The sequence below is a fragment of the Muntiacus reevesi genome, chromosome 1, assembly GCF_963930625.1.
Source record: "Muntiacus reevesi chromosome 1, mMunRee1.1, whole genome shotgun sequence".
In the NCBI taxonomy this organism is placed as follows: domain Eukaryota; kingdom Metazoa; phylum Chordata; class Mammalia; order Artiodactyla; family Cervidae; genus Muntiacus; species Muntiacus reevesi.
In genome coordinates this window covers 266,312,000-266,329,741 of record NC_089249.1, presented here as the reverse complement: position 1 = coordinate 266,329,741, position 17,742 = coordinate 266,312,000, and the positions used below count along the sequence as shown (strand labels likewise).

Sequence of the window (17,742 nt, the reverse complement as noted above, 5' to 3'; positions counted from 1 at the left end):
GGCAGCTGTTACTTGGACAGAGAATTTGCTCTCCAGAAACCTGCCCGTGTCTCCTCAGTCTAGGGTCAAAGAGGAAAGCAAAATATTTCATATATTTATGCCATTCAAAGAGGGAAAAAGAGGCACAAATGCACAGACACACACATTCACTCATGACACATCTTGTGGACTGTCTCCCTGCAGAGTTCCAGGCACTTGATTTTATAAGACACTGGGAAGCAGTCCTGGCATGTGAGATTCTGTGATAGCTGCTATGAGGACTCTAGCGGGACGCTGCCAGGACGTCTGGGGGTCAAGCGGGAGGTAAATACTAGAGCTGGAGTCAGACATGGCTCCACTCTAGTCTCAATCATCTTCCCACCTGTGTGACCTTGGACAAATCAATTCACTTCTCTGGGACTCAAGTTCCCTCAAGCGTTAAAGGCAGGAAAAAAGAACAGCTACAGCATTAGGGTAGTTTCATCCTCGTTTGCCATGAAGGATCAGTTTCCAGGCTCTAGACCTAGGCCTTCAATGTCTACGTGGTCAAGAGAAACGGATCGGGCAATCTAGACTGCCTTGGGTACAGACCATCCTCTCAGCCACCCACCCTTAAAGCAGCAACATCAAAATAGAAGGAGGCTGTCTGAGGTAGATGAAAACATTGAGAATTTAGGAAAGTTGGAAAAGCACAATGAAAATCCATCATGGGCACTGACTTCAAGGTCAGAAGGGGAATGAACGGCAACGTTGTGTTCGAAGAACAAAATCGTGGGGTTCCTGATATTCTTGGATGACGTGCAAAACTTGAACCAGAGTATTAACTAATTCCACACCTTGTTAGGGACATGGGAAGCAAGCATCAGGGTCTTTTCCAGTAAGTCAGTTCTTCGCATCAAGTGGCCAAAGTATTGGAGTTTTAGCTTCAGCATCAGTCCTTCCAATGAATATTCAGGACTGATTTCCTTTAGGATGGGCTGGTTGGATCTCCTTGCAGTCTAAGGGACTCTCAAGAGTCTTTCCCAACACCACAGTTCAAAAGCATCAATTCTTCGGTGGTCAGCTTTCTTTATAGTCCAACTTTCACATCCATACATGATTACTGGAAAAACCATAGCTTTGACTACATGGATCTTTGTTGGCAAAGTGGTATCTCCGCTTTTTAATATACTGTCTAGGTTTGTCATAGCTTTCTTCCAAGGAGCAAGCATCTTTTAATTTCATGGCTGCAGTCACCACTCACAGTTATTTTGGAGCCCCAGAAAATAAAGTCTGTCACTTCCATTGTTTCCCCATCTATTTACCATGAAGTGATGGGACCGGATGCCATGATCTTAGTTTTCTGGATGTTGAGCTTTAAGTCAACTTTGTCACTCTCCTCTTTACTTTCATCAAGAGGCTCTTTATTTCCTCTTGGCTTTCATTTTGTCAGTATTAATTGGGTAAATTAATAACAATAATGCACAATTACTGAGCAGTCACTCTAGGTTAGGCAATGTGCTAAGAATACCTAGATGGAACTGCCTAGGTAGTTGACAATGCTGTGACTGATGGAACATGTCAAAGGTGGTTTGTAAAGTTTTGTGTTGCAGATTTCTCGCTGGATGGTGCTCCATGGTCCGGCAGACCAGTTGAAGTTGACAGCGGTCAAACTGAGACATTAATGGAAAACAGTCAGCATTATACCATGCAGGAGATAGCCCAATATGCTTAAAATACCAAAATCAAGTGCTGGAAATCACTTGTACCAGCTTGGTTATGTTTATTGCTTTGATGTCTGATTTCCACATAAGTTAAACAAAAAGAACCTTCTTGACTGTATTTCCACATGCATTTCTTTACTGAAATGTAACAAAAATGTTCCATTTTTAAAAACAAGTTGTGATGGGTAATGAAAAATGGATACTGCACAGCAACGTGGAACAGAAAAGATCGTTGTTGTTGTTCAGTTGCTCAGTCCTGTCTGACTTTTTATGACCCCATGGACTGCAGCTCTCTAGGCTTTCCTGTCCTTCACATCTCCCGGAGTTGGCTCAAACTCAAGTCCATTGAGTTGGTGATGCTATCCAACCATCTCATCCACTACTGCCCCCATCTCCTCCTACCCTCAATCTTTCCTAGCACCAGGGTCATTTCCAATGAGTCGGCTCTTTACATCAGACGGCCAAAGTATGGGAGCTTCAGCTTCAGCCTCAGTCCCTCCAATGAATATTCAGGGTTGATTTCTTTTAGGATGGACTTGTTTGATCCCCTTGCAGTCCAAGGGACTCTCAAGAGTCTTCTCCATCACCACAGTTTGAAAGCATCAATTCTTCAGCGCTCATTCTTTTTTCTGGTCCAATTCTCACATCAGTACATGATTCGTACATGATTACTGGAAAAATCTGCTAATGCAGGAGATGCAAGAGATGCGAGTTCGATTCCTGGGTTGATAAGATCCCCTGGAGGAGGGTATGGCAACCCACTCCAGTATTCTCACCCGGAGAATTCCATGGACAAAGGAGTCTGGTGGGCTACAGTCTACAGTCCATTGGGTCGCAAACAGTCAGACATGACGGAGCATGCGTATCCAATCTTATTACATAACTATTTAAAAGAATGAAGAATATATTATAAAATATTATAGTCTATTTTAAAAGAATTGTATGATGCAGTATGTTAATTTAAAATAAAATATTTTCAATAAAATATAAATACTAAATATACATACATGTTTATGTATACAAGTGAATATCCACCTGGAAAAATACTGAAAAAACCATGGTCAACTTTAGGCAAAAGAAGTTTGAAGTGATTTTGCTGTTTCTCTGTGTTTTTCTATTTTTTTTCATAGTTACTGCATTTGAAAATGTTCTACTTTGGTCATTTCTAACCTTATTTTGAAAAGCAAAATACCAAAATTTAAAACTCTGAAACTGAAGATCATTTTCTAAATGAGATCTAACACTAAAGATCATTTAACATCCCCATCCTAACACTTGAATTGTGGCTATAAATCTCCAGGCCTTAATATAATCCAAGAATTACAACCTTAGAATTATATGAATATGTTCTCAACCCATTATAAAATAGGTAACTTCTAGATATGTTTAGTGCCAAAGTGTTTTTCTAAAACAAATCAATCAAATCAATCAAAATAAGAATGTAGACAAACAAATCTCTCATCATCTTTGTACCTTTCCTGTTTTCTTCCTTATCCTCCATTCTGCATTTTCTTCTTTCAACTATAATATACAACTTCAGAAAAGAACACAGTTCCTCCTACACAGGTCTATTTCACATGCTTCTATGAAATCCTTTCTACCCAAAACTTACCTTTGAAGAAAATTCACCAGTGAAAAAGACTTTAATAGAATTCATTGTGTGTATCAACTACACTATCTTTCATCTCTTGACTTTGCCTTAGGAGACCTGATATCATGAACTGAAATACAGGGAGTCTTTTTCTGATAATGCAATGACTCCCTCAGACTTTTGCTCCTTTTTTACTTTGCCTTTGATCGATGTGTCCAGGGTACAAAATACCTTGAAGTTATACCACCCACTCTGCCCTTACCTTCTAGCATGGTAATTGTCCCTTCTTTCAATCATAAAGTTTAACTGGCTTTTTAAAAAATGTATCATTTTTCTATCTGTATTTTTTTTTTTTTACAATTCATGAAAGACAATACTCTTTGTTAACTCTTTCAATGTTAAATTTTAATTTCACCCTATTTTAAATCCAGAGTTTCATTTAAACTTACAAAATCAAATGAGAGTTGAGGCTCTGAGAATGTAGACTAGAAGTGAAAGCTTCACAAGAACTGACCTAGCTGAATTTCTCTTGTAACTTGGACTTAACATTCCCATTATCAGACCACATCTTTTCCCATTCTAAATATCTCCCATTTCTCTAAGTTCAGCCACCTGCTATAACTCTTAAATATGCTCTAGTGGTTTAGGATGTGCTGGAAAGATCATAATACAAAAAGTGACTGAGGGACTTTCCTGGTCCAGTGGTTAAGAATCCACACTTCCAGGGATTTCTCTGATGGTCCAGTGGTTAAGACTCCATGCTTCCACTACAGGAGTCATGGGTTCAATCCCTAGTCAGGGAACTAAGTTCCCAAATGCCAAAAAAAAAAGAATCCACACTTCCAATGCAGGGGACATGGGTTCCATCCCTGGTTGGGAACTATACGCCCACAGCCAAAAAGTAAATTTTTTTTTAAATGTGACTGAAAGAGCAGGTGGTCAGTCAATTCCTGCTTCTTGTAGGTGGTCGGTCAATTCCTGCTTCTTGAGTCACTTTCTCATGTGGCTTCCTGATGCCACATTCATCTGCCTTCCCTCCTCACTCACTAGGTACCCTTCAGTCTCCTTTGCTGGATCCCTGTCTTCTGATGTCCGTGTGATAAAACAGTCCAGGTCCCAAACCCAGACCTCTTCTGCATCTACATTCATTCTCACTGGGAGCTCATTGACCTCACTGCTTTAAACACAGTCTTCCAAATGTACATCTCCAGCCAAACTTCACCTCTAAATTTGGAATTTATTCAGCAGACTATTTGACATCTCTAGGTATAGGTAATTTTTTAATCTGATTTTTATTTTCAAAATAGATAATGCATTTCCACAAATACAGGCTCAAACCTATAATACAACAAGGTATATTCAGAGAATTCTCACTTCCATCCATCTATTCCTTTCTCCCGCCACCCACAGGTAACCACTTTTAGGAGCCCTGGAATTATGTTGCCAGTGTTTCTTTTGCAGACAGACCAACACATGGACAAACAAACTGAAACAAGAAAGATTAATTGTATATCAAGTGGTGATATAATCACTGACAAAACAATTCTTTCTAGTGCCTTTAGAACATAGTATTTTGACCATCTGACCTAAGTAGAATAAATTCTAAGGACAAACGCTGCTTCAACGAAAGTTTATACTTCATTCAGTATTCTTACTGTCAGTGGTAATATCAGTATTACTATGTTTAAATTAAACTTGTATATTGTAGAATACACATTTCAGGACCACATTTTACACTCTGTAGAATATATATATTGACACTGCATATGTTGTAGGATAGAACAAATAATAAGTACCTACCTAAGAGAAGAAAGAAATGATAATAAAAGCCAAGAAGCTATGCCAAGTCTTTATAAGGTTAAACCTAAGTTGGAAATAGCAGTAGCACCTCATGACTTTTTTTCTTTGTACAAATAGGTGTTTCCTGACTGTGGAAAATTAAAAAGGCTTAGAAATAATGACAAACCTATAACAGTAAGCATTACTAGTGCCCACATCTTTGTTTCTAAACATCACTCCCCACTAAAAGGAACCAAGGGTCTTTAGAGGAATAACTGATTACCTGGGGAGGAAAATACATAAAATGAACCTGAACATCTCATACCAGCAAGGAAGCTACTCAAGATTAAAGAGGTCATGTCAGCGGGGCACAAGAGGAATATGAAAGGGTTTCCACTGGCCAAAGATTAAAACTTTGTCTGTCTAAGAGGGTAAAGACTGCAACTGTTTGAAATACACGGAATACATAAACCCTTAAGTTTAAAAGGATACAAAAATCAATCTCTCTGTCTGTCTGTCTTATTGGTCACCACTAAATGCAACCAGGGCATCAACTCCTTACTCTGAAATTAACATTTAAAGGGAAAGAATTAAATATTTATCCTATCTATCCTGGGTAAATTCCTTTTCAGAGTAACCAAATAGCCTAGTTAAGGAAGAAGTTTTCCTTTAAAAAACCCCAGTTAATGTGGCAAGAGGGACAGAGTTAGAAAACCACCTGTTTGCAACTTCCAAAAAAATAACTAAAGAAATGACCATTCATGGATGAAACAATTAGATTAAAATTAAAAAAAAAAAAAAAATAGACTAAAGATTCTAATGCAAGACCTGAAACCATAAAACTCCTAAAAGAAAACCAAGGGGGTAAGCTCCCTGACATTTGTTCCGGCAGTGACTTTTTATATTTTACATCAAAAGGAAATTCAACAAAAGCAAAACTAAGCAAGTAGGACCATACTAAGCTAAAAAGCTTCCACTCAGCAAAAGCCATCAACAAAATGAAAAGGAAACCTGCAGAATGGAGGAAAATATTTGCAAACCATGTATCTAATAAGAATTTACTATCCAAAAGATATAAAAGAACTCATAAACTGAAGACCAAAAATATCTGATTAAAATATAGGCAGAGGAACTAAACAGACATTTCCCAAAGAAGACATAAAAATGAACAACAGGTACATGAAAAGATGTTCAACATCATTAACCATCAGGGAAATGAAATCAAAACCACAATAAAATATCACCTCACACTGTTAGAATGGCTGTAATAAAAAAAGACAAGAGATGTATTGATAAGGATGTGGAGAAAAGAAGCTGGGCAGTGTTGGAGGGAATGTAAACTGGGGCAGTCACTGTAGAAAACATTATAAAGGTTCCTCAAAGAAACTAAAAATAGAACCACCATAGGATCCAGCAACTCTCCTTCAAGGTACATATCTGAAGGAAACAAAATCACTATCTCAAAGAGGTATCTGTATCACCATGTTCACTGTAGCATTATTTACAACAGCCAAAACATAGAAACAACATAAATGCCCATCGATGAATGAATGGATAATGTGATAAATATGTGTACACACACACACACACACACACACACACACACACACACACACAGGAATATTATTCAGTCATAAAAAAGAAGGAAGTCTTGCCATTTTTACAACATGGATAGACCATGAGGATTTTATGCTAAGTGAAATAAGTCATACAAAGAAAGATAAATATTGTATGATCTTACTTATATGTGGCATTTTGAAAAACAAACTCAGAAACAGATTACATTGGGGCTGCCAGAGGGAGATGGAGGTGAAAATGGGTAAAGGCGTTCAAAAACTATAAACTCCCAGTTATAACTTCTGGGAATGTAATGCACAGCATGATGATTACAGCGAACAAGATGGTATACATATTCAAAAGCTGCTAAGAGAGAAAACCTTAAAAGTTCTCATTACAAAAAAAATTAGTTGTAGCTATGTGAGGAGAGGGATATTATCTAAACTACTACAGTAATCATTTTGCAATATATACATATATCAAATCATTTTACAGTACACCTTAAAGTAATACAGTGTTACATGTCAATCATATCTCAGTAAAACTGGGGGTGGGGTGTTAATGGGAAACTTCTGAATGTAGAGACTGGGCTTTCTGACTGTTGATTTAAATCCAAATCCACTGCTGACGCCTACTGTCACTAAAGACAGAACCAGACATGTCCATTTAAACACCATATAAAGTTTACAGCACCACCTATATTGTCCAAAAGACAGAACCTGAATCCAATGGGGGCTTCACAGCTAACTCCCAGTTTACTAGGCAAAAGATAAAACAGGGGATAAAGAAATTCATCAAGTATTCCAAAAAGAAAATTACACAATCAAATGCAGATACACCAGGTGATACATTACCAAATTTCTTCAACACATCAAAGGTATGGGGGAAAAGGGAGATTCAAAACGACTTTGAGATTCTGTCAGAAGGAACAGCTAAGAATTATTTACATCCTAATTAGAAGAATCAAACTCTAAAAAGACATATTTGAGACAATCAAGGAAATTTGAAAATGAACTCATTAGTGAACAAGACTATAGGATTATTGTTAATTTTGTTAGGTAAGATGACAGAATTGTGATTATGTAAGAAAATAACCATATTTTTACAGCTTCCTGCTGTGATATGTTGAGATACATGAAACATATACAGAAAATCTTGAAAATTGCCAATTCTGAACAAAGGTCCGTCTGGCCAAGGCTACGGTTTTTCCAGTGGTCATGCATGGATGTGAGAGTTGGACTGTGAAGAAAGCTGAGTGCAGAAGAATTGATGCTTTGGAACTGTGGTGTTGGAGAAGACTCTTGAGAGTCCCTTAGACTGCAAGGAGATCCAACCAGTCCATCCTAAAGATCAGTCCTGGATGTTCACTGGAAGGACTGATGCTGAAGCTGAAACTCCAAAACTTTGGCCACCTCATGCTAAGAGTTGACTCATTGGAAAAGCCCCTGATGCTGGGAGGATTGGGGGCAGGAGGAGAAGGGGAAGACAGAGGATGAGATGGCTGGATGGCATCACCGACTCGATGGGCATGAGTTTGACTAAACTCCAGGAGTTGGTGATGGACAGGGAGGCCTGGCGTGCTGCGATTCATGGGGTCGCAAACAGTTGGACACAACTGAGCGACTGAACTGAACTGAGCAAGAGGTGTAAAGGGATTCATTTTACTATTCTATTTATGTACATGTTTGAAAGCTTTCATAGCAATACCTGTTTACTGACAAACTCACATAACAATCAAAGCTCTAATTAATTTAACACTAACTCTTCTTTTACCCCAACTAGGGCCTGCCACAAGCTGTCCTCTTAGGCAAGATCCTTTGAAAATGACTTCAGCTAACTTCCCTATTGTGAGTGCCATAGCTGGCTCTTGGGGCTCACTTCCCTCCGCTGCTGTGGAAGGTGATGCCCACAGCATCACCAGACACATCCCTCCATCGTGCTGAGTTCTCTTGTTAACATTTTTGCTACTGTCCTCAACCACAAATCAGACTCTCCAAGCAACGCTGAAGCCCTCCCCACCACATTCAAGAGGAGACACAAACTCAGATGGTAAAGACCCTGTCTGCAATGTAGGAGACCCGGATTTAATCCCTAAATTGGGAAGATCCCCTGGAGAAGGGAACGGCAACCCAATCCAGTATTCTTGCCCGGAGAATCCCATGGACAGAGAAGCCTGGCAGTCTACAGTCCATGGCGTCGCAAAGAGTCAGACACAACTGAGCAACTAACACACATACACACAGATACACACAAGATGGGATAGTTACAGCACTTCCACGAATTTCCAATATAAATTCTCCCCAGAAAATCCTCTCTCAGACTTAACTCTTTTACTTTATATGAAGAAATTTTTTAATTATCCAATGAGTTTCTGTTATCTTCTTTGAAATTCTGAGTCTTGATAATTCCTCACAACTCACTTTGACATTTGATAGACAAGTTTTTTGGTGCCTCAGCTGAAAATTCCAATTTATGAAAAATGCAGGGTACAAAAGAAACTACCACAACACTGTAAATCAACTATATGCTAATAAAATTAATTTTAAAATAAATAATTAAAATTTTTAAATGCATGAAAATATTGCCATCAGGAGGTCAAAGTGGCTCTAACAATGAAGTGGTTATTAAGATTACATGAATTAATTTATGTGAACATATGCTCCAAATCATAAAGTCAAAGTGAAAGTCGTTCAGTCATGTCCAACTCTTTGCGACCCCCATAGACTACACAGTCCAAGGGATTCTCCAGGCCAGAATACTGGAGTGGGTAGCCTTTTCCTTCTCCACGGGATCTTCCCAACCCAGGGATCGAACCCAGGTCTCCCATATTGCAGGTGGATTCTTTACCAGCTGAGCCACAAGGGAAGCCCAAATCATAAGGCCTTAAGCAAATATATTAGGTTTTTTCAAAGGAGCTTAAAATATTTTGCCTCATCCAAAATTAGACAAATTTGTTCAAATGTCAATTTATTTCATAAAGCACAATAGACCCTTTCAGGAAATTACTTAAGGTTTCAGATAAATACACAAGTGCACACATGCACACACATAGACACACACACATACACAACAGAATTAGTGATATCTGACAAACTACACATTAGTGAACTGGACATGTCTTTTACTTAAAGTCCAACTTTCAATCAAATAATCTATTAACTGCCCTCCCTAACAAAATAACATTTTAAAGCTCTGCAATTTACCTTAGAAGAAAAAATAAATTTATTTCATTTTGTCAATTCAACCATATCATTTAGATGAGTGCCTACTGAAAGGACAGACGTCATCAGAAAATTGAATTCACTGTGCATCATGTAATATACAATCACATCTTTTATTTTAGCATATCCTAGAGAGGTCAAGCATTATGCCAGCCATTACCATACTTCCTATCTTAAGAAAACCTACAGCCACTAGTGAGGGAGAAGTCACTGGTTGCAAACTGTTCTTTTATTTTATCACAGTTTGGTTGTATTAAATGAATTATAATTGGCAAAGACCTGGGCTTCCCAGGTGACACTAGTGGTCAAGAACCCACCTGCCAATGCCGGAGACATAAGAGATGTGGATTCAATCCCTAAGTCGGGAAGATCCCCTGCAGGAGGGTAGGGCAACCCACTCCAGTATTCTTGCCTGGAGAATCCCCATGGACAGATGAGCCTAGTGGACTATAGTTCATAGGAGGAGGGTAAGGCAGCCCACTCTAGTATTGTTGCCTGGAGAATCCCCATGGACAGACGAGCCCAGTGGGCTACAGTTCATAGGGCTGGAGAGTCAGAAACGACTGACACAGCTTGGCACACACACCACTGGCAGAGATCTATGCAAGTAGAGTTCTAAGCGATAAAACTTCAGGTCACACCTGAATCATCTGCCTTATACAACGACACTGAGCTTAATAGAATGTATAGAAGGGATAAAGTTCTTCTAAATGCATCCTGGCTATTTTATTCACCTCCCTATTGACCCAGCAATTCCACTCCTAACCAAGAGAACTGAGAGCATTTATTCACACAAAAACTTGTACACAAACTTGTCCATAATACAATAGTTAAAAATTAGAAACAATCTAAATGTCCATCAATTGATGAATGGATAAACAAAAAGTAGTATATTCACAGAATGGAATTATTATTTAGCCATAAAAAAGAACAAAGGACTTTACGTGTACAAACACACTACCACGTGACAAATCTTGTAAATATCAGGTAAGTGACAGAAGGCACACACAAAAGGCCATATGCTGGATGACTCCATGTATGAAACATGTCTAAAAGAGGCACGTCTATAGGGACAGAAAGTAAACTGGTTGCCAAAGACTCGAGAGTGGGGAGACAACAGGAAGTGATGGTGAATGGGAACAGGATTTCTTTTTGAGGTGATGAAAATTTTCTGGAACACATTAAGTGACACTGAATTGTCTACTTTGAAAGGTGGATTTTTTGTTGTTGTTGTTGTTAGTGAATTATATCTCAATTTAAAAAAATTCATACCACCATACATTCAGTCATCTTTTTCTCTTCTGTCAACAAGTTGATCTAATGTGTATCTGGGACGAGACAGCCAGATCATTCTTACCTGCGCACCTTTGATCCAAGACATTCCCCAGGCCCTTCTCTCTACCTCTCAGCACTCCCCCTCCTTTACCACTCTTCAAAGTGCAGATCAAGTCCCCCTGTTTCCAAGACACTTTCCATCCTGAGTTGACTAGTCTGCCAGAGGACAGGTAAGCCTTTGAGTCATTCCTACTACTGGCGAATGCAGTTGAACAATATACAAACCACTCTATTTATAGCTACAGATAGGGCTTTGTCTTTATATCACCGACTGGAAATATAAAGATCATGCAGTTCTTTCATATATGTTCTCAATTATAATGATCACTTACAAGGCTTGTATCTAATACATGCCTTCTTTCAGTTAAATATTCTTCGAAAAATGAGGAATGTATTATTTTACTTCCAAATAATTATATAACTATAACTTTGCAAAAACAGGATTGTATTAAAAGATGAGCTAAATTGAATTATTGCCCCATGACATGGTTTAAAGGATAATATTATTCCAATTATCCTAACAAAAGGATTATCATAATACACAGTGGCTCTTTCAGAGGGATATCACTATATGCATGAAATATACTAACAGCACCCTAATAATCAGAATTCATGACTAAAGAAGCTTACAAAATCTTACTTTCAACTAGCATACAAATACAAACCCTTGAATTATTTCCACAATATGCCTCAGAGCACTTGTTTACTTGTTGTAACACTTAAGAAAAAAATTATTTTCTCTTTAAACATACTCCCCACAGAATTCTTTCTTGCAGAAAGGAGCAGAGTCAATATAAATAATTAAGAATTGCTTCTTTTTTGTGAATTTTGAGTCATCTTCCTCAATTAATTCTAATATATTAATATATACACTCTGTTTATTGCACATACTACATGCAGAAATAAACTATTAAGAGTACCACACAATGCCTTTGTGAAGTTGCATTTGATTTGAAGCTATTCAGCATCTTTCAACCTGTGCCCCATTTCAATAATGACTATTTAATAATTACAATCATCCCCTTATTAGCTTGGCATTTCATTTTCCATGCCCTATGGCACCCTACAGTTGAAGGCAAGGAAAACTCTCTGTTGATTAGTTATTTAAGACCAGCAACAATAACTATGCTGGAGAGAAGGCTACTTGGAGAGGATTACATAAGAGCTGGACTCAACAGCTTCAGACAGAGAGCAGCAAATTATAAACCCAAGTACTTCGTTGCATGTAAGCAAATTGGCTAGCTGAAATGCTAATTGCCTTTCAGCAAAACTAAAGACAGAGAGGGAACCTTGTACTTCAGAGAATGAAATGCATTTTTACTCCACTTCTGCACTATTGTCTTGCTGAGAATCGTTTGAAATCTATTCATTAAGGTAGCTCTTTCCCTAACCTTTAAATTGTGGGAATGTTATTTAGCCCCTACCACCACCACTAATGTGCTCATGTGCCAAGACTGGAACAGATGGTTGGACTTAAGCCATGTTAAGCCCCTAATAAAGTAAAGCATGAAAGAATTCCACTCCCAAATACATCGTACAAATCAAGAAAACATGCCCCGGGAATAGGAATTTTAAATGACATATACATCTATGAAATGCAAATAATCAAAGAATCTTTAAAACTAACATTTACAATATAAAGATATTCAAATGAAGAGAGAGAGAGCTGGCATTGTCTCTCTCAAATAGAAGCCCCAGCCTTCCTCTATAACTAATAATTTTGTATTAGTTCAAAACTCATGGATGGACCACTATTCCAACAGTCAGTTTGACTCCTTTAGATGAAAGGAGGTCCATTCTGAGTTTTCAGAATCCTGAATAAATGAATGAGAAGTTGCCCTTTCAGCATCGTGCCCCCACTCTGAGGGACAGGCAGACTTACGCCTCACTGCACCAGAAAGGGCCCCGTGACCACCTGCCCAGCAGCTGTGGGAGGGACTTGGCGTGGGACATTTTAAAGTGTATAGTGTGTCCCAGTGCAATCAGAAAACACAGCCTTTGTATTCCCACAGCCTCCTGTGTCCCAGTTCCACCCTCCTCTTCCTCTGCCACACCTCTTATCAGGACCACAGAGCTCTGTTGCTTTGGCTTCCTGTGTGGCCTGACATCCCAGCATATCAGAGAATCCTCCATACATTCAAAGATGCCTTCTGTGCCCCCAGTCCTGCCTGCTGAAGGTAAAAAACAGACGTACATTATGTGGCAAAATCAACTTTCTGTACTACTTCATTCTGCATGAGAAGGAGACAGTCCAGTTTATTAGCGGCATGCTTATCTTCATTTCTCAGCAAACATCTTTGTTTATAGAACAGTTGAGAGAGAGAATATAAGACTAAATAGAGCTTTAAACCATCAACGGTTTAAATAAATAATTCACCTCTCACCCTAATTAGGCAGGAGTCAATAGAAGGAAGACATCTCTCTGGCTGGCTGGTCACCAAAACCTTTGGATAGTGGAGTTCCTGGGGATTTTTCTTTTTTTCTTTTTTTCTGTACCATTTGAATTAACTACATGAATTTGTATTAACTTTACAACTGGGAAAAAAGTCAGAGAGATGTGTACACTCAACTGTGTGTAATACTTAGCTGTGTGATTTTTTCCCCCCACGAAATCAGGGAAATGCCCATCCATCTCCACGGCAACATACTATATACATTTGATAGTAAAATTAAATAACCATCGTCTAAGCAGCTTAATACGCTTTCTGAGCATGTATCAATTGTCTAGTTGCTCTGTACACGAAGCCAAAGTAGTGATGGCATAGTGCTTCCACTGTGCAAACTCTGGATCCAGTGCATCAAAACTAGATCCAAACTCTGGACCCTTGTTACAGGTAAACAGGTGACAAAGCCATTTGTTCAACATATCACTTTGCTAAATCCTACAGATACTAGAGAAATACAAAATATACTCACTGTCCTCAAAGATTTTGTGTCCTAATTGGATCAACCTTGAAATTTTCAATAACAGGAGGTCAGCAATATCAAAAAGAACATTAGGCAGCATTTGGTTGAAAGGCAATAAATTAAACATTTAATGACCAAGTTAATCTGTTAATATGCTTCTCACTTATTTGTTTCTGGGAATATACAGATCTAAAGTCATAAGTGGGAAAACAGAATATGTGACATTAAGTGAGTCTCTTAACTTAGAAAGTTCCAGTTTCCCCCAAAATAAAAGGGATTAGTCTAGTTTGGCTGCAAGCCTCCTCCCAGGGCTTGAGGATTTCAATGCTATGTTCACAGCTTATGAATTTTTGAGCAATAAATGATCACACACCTAATGTGAGTTAAAATGTGTTTTCTTTGTGGACCTTTCCAGAGCATAGATCTTTCTGCTTCAGTTTCTTCATGTGCAAATCAAGTAATATTTGCCAATTAAATACAAAGCTGGTATATAGTGGACTTTTGAAAAATGTGGCTATCACTCATCATGGGAATATGTACAAAAGGGTTTAGTCACAGCTGATTCCTCTTTGAACACTTCTTCTTTGCATGTACCAAGGCCAACAATACCTCCAACTAGAAAGATATCTGAAATACTTTTGTGTAATCCTAGCCTCCCTCATATCATTTCTATCCATGATTATCACAAAAGTATTTGTGTTCCAAATATACCTTATGTTATCATTTTCTGACAATGAATATAATCAGCACTCAATATTTGACAAGTATATATATAACACAAACTATAACTGTTATTAAAATATAATAAAGGAGTAGCTAATTCATCATTTCTACATCTGATGATATTAAGACTCCATGTTGTTTTGTAATTTACTTTCATCTCCATTACGGACTTACATTCTGGTCTACAGTTATTTACATTATCTAGTCTACAATTACTGGCATTATCTGTAAACTGGGTAATACTATTTAATTTACATCTTGTTGTGAGTGTTAAATAAACTATATAAAGGGCTTCTCAGAATTCATTAGATAGCAAGCATTCAATACTGGGCAACTGCTATCGTCACTCATCATGGAAACAGGAACATGGACTAGTTTGGGTCATACTTATTTCCAGTGTATACATTTTGGTTACTCCTTTTTTTAAAGTTATAATCTTGAGATATTTCATTTCTAGCTGAATTAAGTCTTTTCAAGCACCTAGTCCAATCCCTTTACTTTATAAATGAAGAAACTAAGGCACAGAAGGGTGAACGAATGTCCAAAGTCACTGTATTAATGGCAGAGCCAGGATGTTGTATCTAAACACATATATTTAAAATGTTTTACTGCAACACAATTCAAGGCATATTTGGCATTTCCCTACAGACTAGGAAATAACCCCCAAACAAACAGATTGCTGGAGTTCATTTGTATCATTACTAGACACAGAACATCTTTTTTTCCTTTTATATGTTTTACAGTTCTATCTGGCTCTTTTGATAAATGACACATTGAGGAGGAAAAAGAACTTTAGTAATATAAAGTAATAATTTCAGCAAGCATTTGCATATAATGTGGAGTGTATTAAAGTACATTTTTTGAGCTTTATTCTAATTGACAGTAATTATGCATCGTTAAGATCTGATATCAGTAATTTCTAAAACAGTGAACAGCTAACATATAAACACATTACACACATTTTTAAAGGCTGTGGATTCTGTGAAACGTGAAAAGATAGTTTAAAAACAAAGTTACACAGAATAAGTAAACACGGCACCTTAAAATCAGCTTTTCCTCTTGATGAAAACCGCCATAATTTCTTAAGTTTTGGTTTCAAGAAAAAAAAAATCAATTTTGAAATAGTTTAAAACATTAAAAATGGGTAAGTTTTTAATACACATTATTCTACAGTTCCAGGCTAATTCCTACTTTCCTGAAGTCAATTCCCTGAAAGTTCTTCGACTGTAGCGGTTGTTTTGGAACCTAAAGACTCTTTCAATTTATCTCAACCTTCCCGTTATTAATTATTATCTAATGCGCGCCTTAGATAGATCTAGAGATCAGTTGTTTTTTTAAGCAGACTGTCTAAAACTCAAGCCGGAATTCAAGTTTCAAACAGGCAGAAAGAGAAGAAAACTTTTATTTCCCTCCGCTCGCTCGCTCCCCTCCGTCCGTGAGATGAGGCGGCTTCGGCGGGGGCGGCTGGGGATCGCCACGCCAGCTGCCCCGCCGGGACGGCAGGCGGTGTGCCCGCGGGCGGCGCGCCTGGATGAGCCGCAGCGCGTGGCTCGCTCGCCGCCCACCCCACCCGCAACAGGTGCGGGCGAGCCGCCCCGCACGGCCGGGATGCTGCGGCGCTCCCGCGGGCCACCCCAGGGCTCGCAGGACCACCCCGCAGAGCCACCGCCTACCTGGCCCCGGGGACACCGACATCCGCGCGCGCCCTGAGGTCCCCGCCGAGCCTCCCTTCGCCCGACCCTTGCTCCGCCTGCCGCTCGCGTCCGCACACTTCGCCCGGGTGCTGCCAAGTCTTTCTCCCGCGGTCGCATCAGGAAGGTGGCTCCATCCTCCCCCGCTCACCCTCCCCTCGGCCTCCTCCAGCTGCTCCAATCGGACACGCGGCTCCCCGGGCTGCGCTCACCTGACCAGCGGAGCGGGGGTGGCCGCCCAAGGCGGCGCGCCCTCGTCTGCGCAGCGGGCCGCCAGGTCCGGCCCTCCGGCGGCCGGAACACCCTGCCTTGGCCGTCCCTAATGGACTCTTCCAGCAGCCAGGCGCCGGAGCTGACCTGCCGACGCGCAGCAACGCGCACGTCCTGCAGCTGCAGCGCATCTAGGACCTCGGGAGCGAACCGTGCTTTATCGTAGTCCGCTTTGACTCAACTTGCTAGTTTGTCCCCTTGGGCACAAGAATCGCGCGCACCTATGCAGCAGGACACTGTGCCTGCGTACAGCCCTGTGGGCAGCTGCTGGTCTTCCTTCCGCAGAGACAACTCGTGTACTGAGTCTTATTTCGTTCCTAAAAGGGCATTCCATTTAACGTTGAAGCGCTCCATAGAACTTGCGTGTGAATTGGAGAAATGTTAGAAATGAGGACTCTACTCCCACATAACACTTCTAAGTACAAACTGAGGTCAACATCTAAATTATCTGCCTCCTCGTTTATAAAATAGGATTATTAATTCTTACTTAAGAAGGCTGTTGGAAGGATTAGATGAATGAGATCGTGTGAGGTGCAACTCTTTACACCTGGCATTTGGTAAAAACCCTCAACAAATGTTGGCAATTATTTGTTCAGCTTGCAAGGTCAAACTATCTCATCAGCAACGTGCAGCTCATCATCTGCATCAGAAATGTTTAAAGCACGTGAAGGATTATTAGGATTATAGAAATTTGAAACCAGGAGGGAGATTGAAATTAGCAATTACCTGTCTAATACCACCTCACTGCAGATTTTATGGTCGAAAAAATTAAAATACTCGCTGATTGAGTGGCTTAGTTAAAGGCATAATTAGGATTAAATCCTAAGGTTCCTATTTCCAAACACTCAGTATGTAGGTACCCTTCCTAGTAAATGAGATGAATGCAATTGTGTGGTAGTTTGAACATTCTTTGGCATTGCCTTTCTTTGGGATTGGAATGAAAACTGACCTTTTCCAGTCCTGTGGCCACTGCTGAGTTTTCCAAA

The 17,742-nt window shown here is 39.4% G+C and overlaps 1 protein-coding gene across 1 annotated transcript in view; it reads right to left on the bottom strand.

The window, feature by feature from the left end:
• Window positions 1-16,558, bottom strand: part of ADGRV1 (adhesion G protein-coupled receptor V1) — a 560,737-nt gene extending 544,179 nt beyond the window's left edge. Inside the window, exon 1 of the mRNA XM_065942069.1 lies at window positions 16,469-16,558. Within this exon, the coding sequence (XP_065798141.1) occupies window positions 16,469-16,490 (22 nt within the window). The 5' untranslated portion in view covers window positions 16,491-16,558. The remainder of the gene's footprint in view (window positions 1-16,468) is intronic.
• Window positions 16,559-17,742: the final 1,184 nt, after the last annotated feature.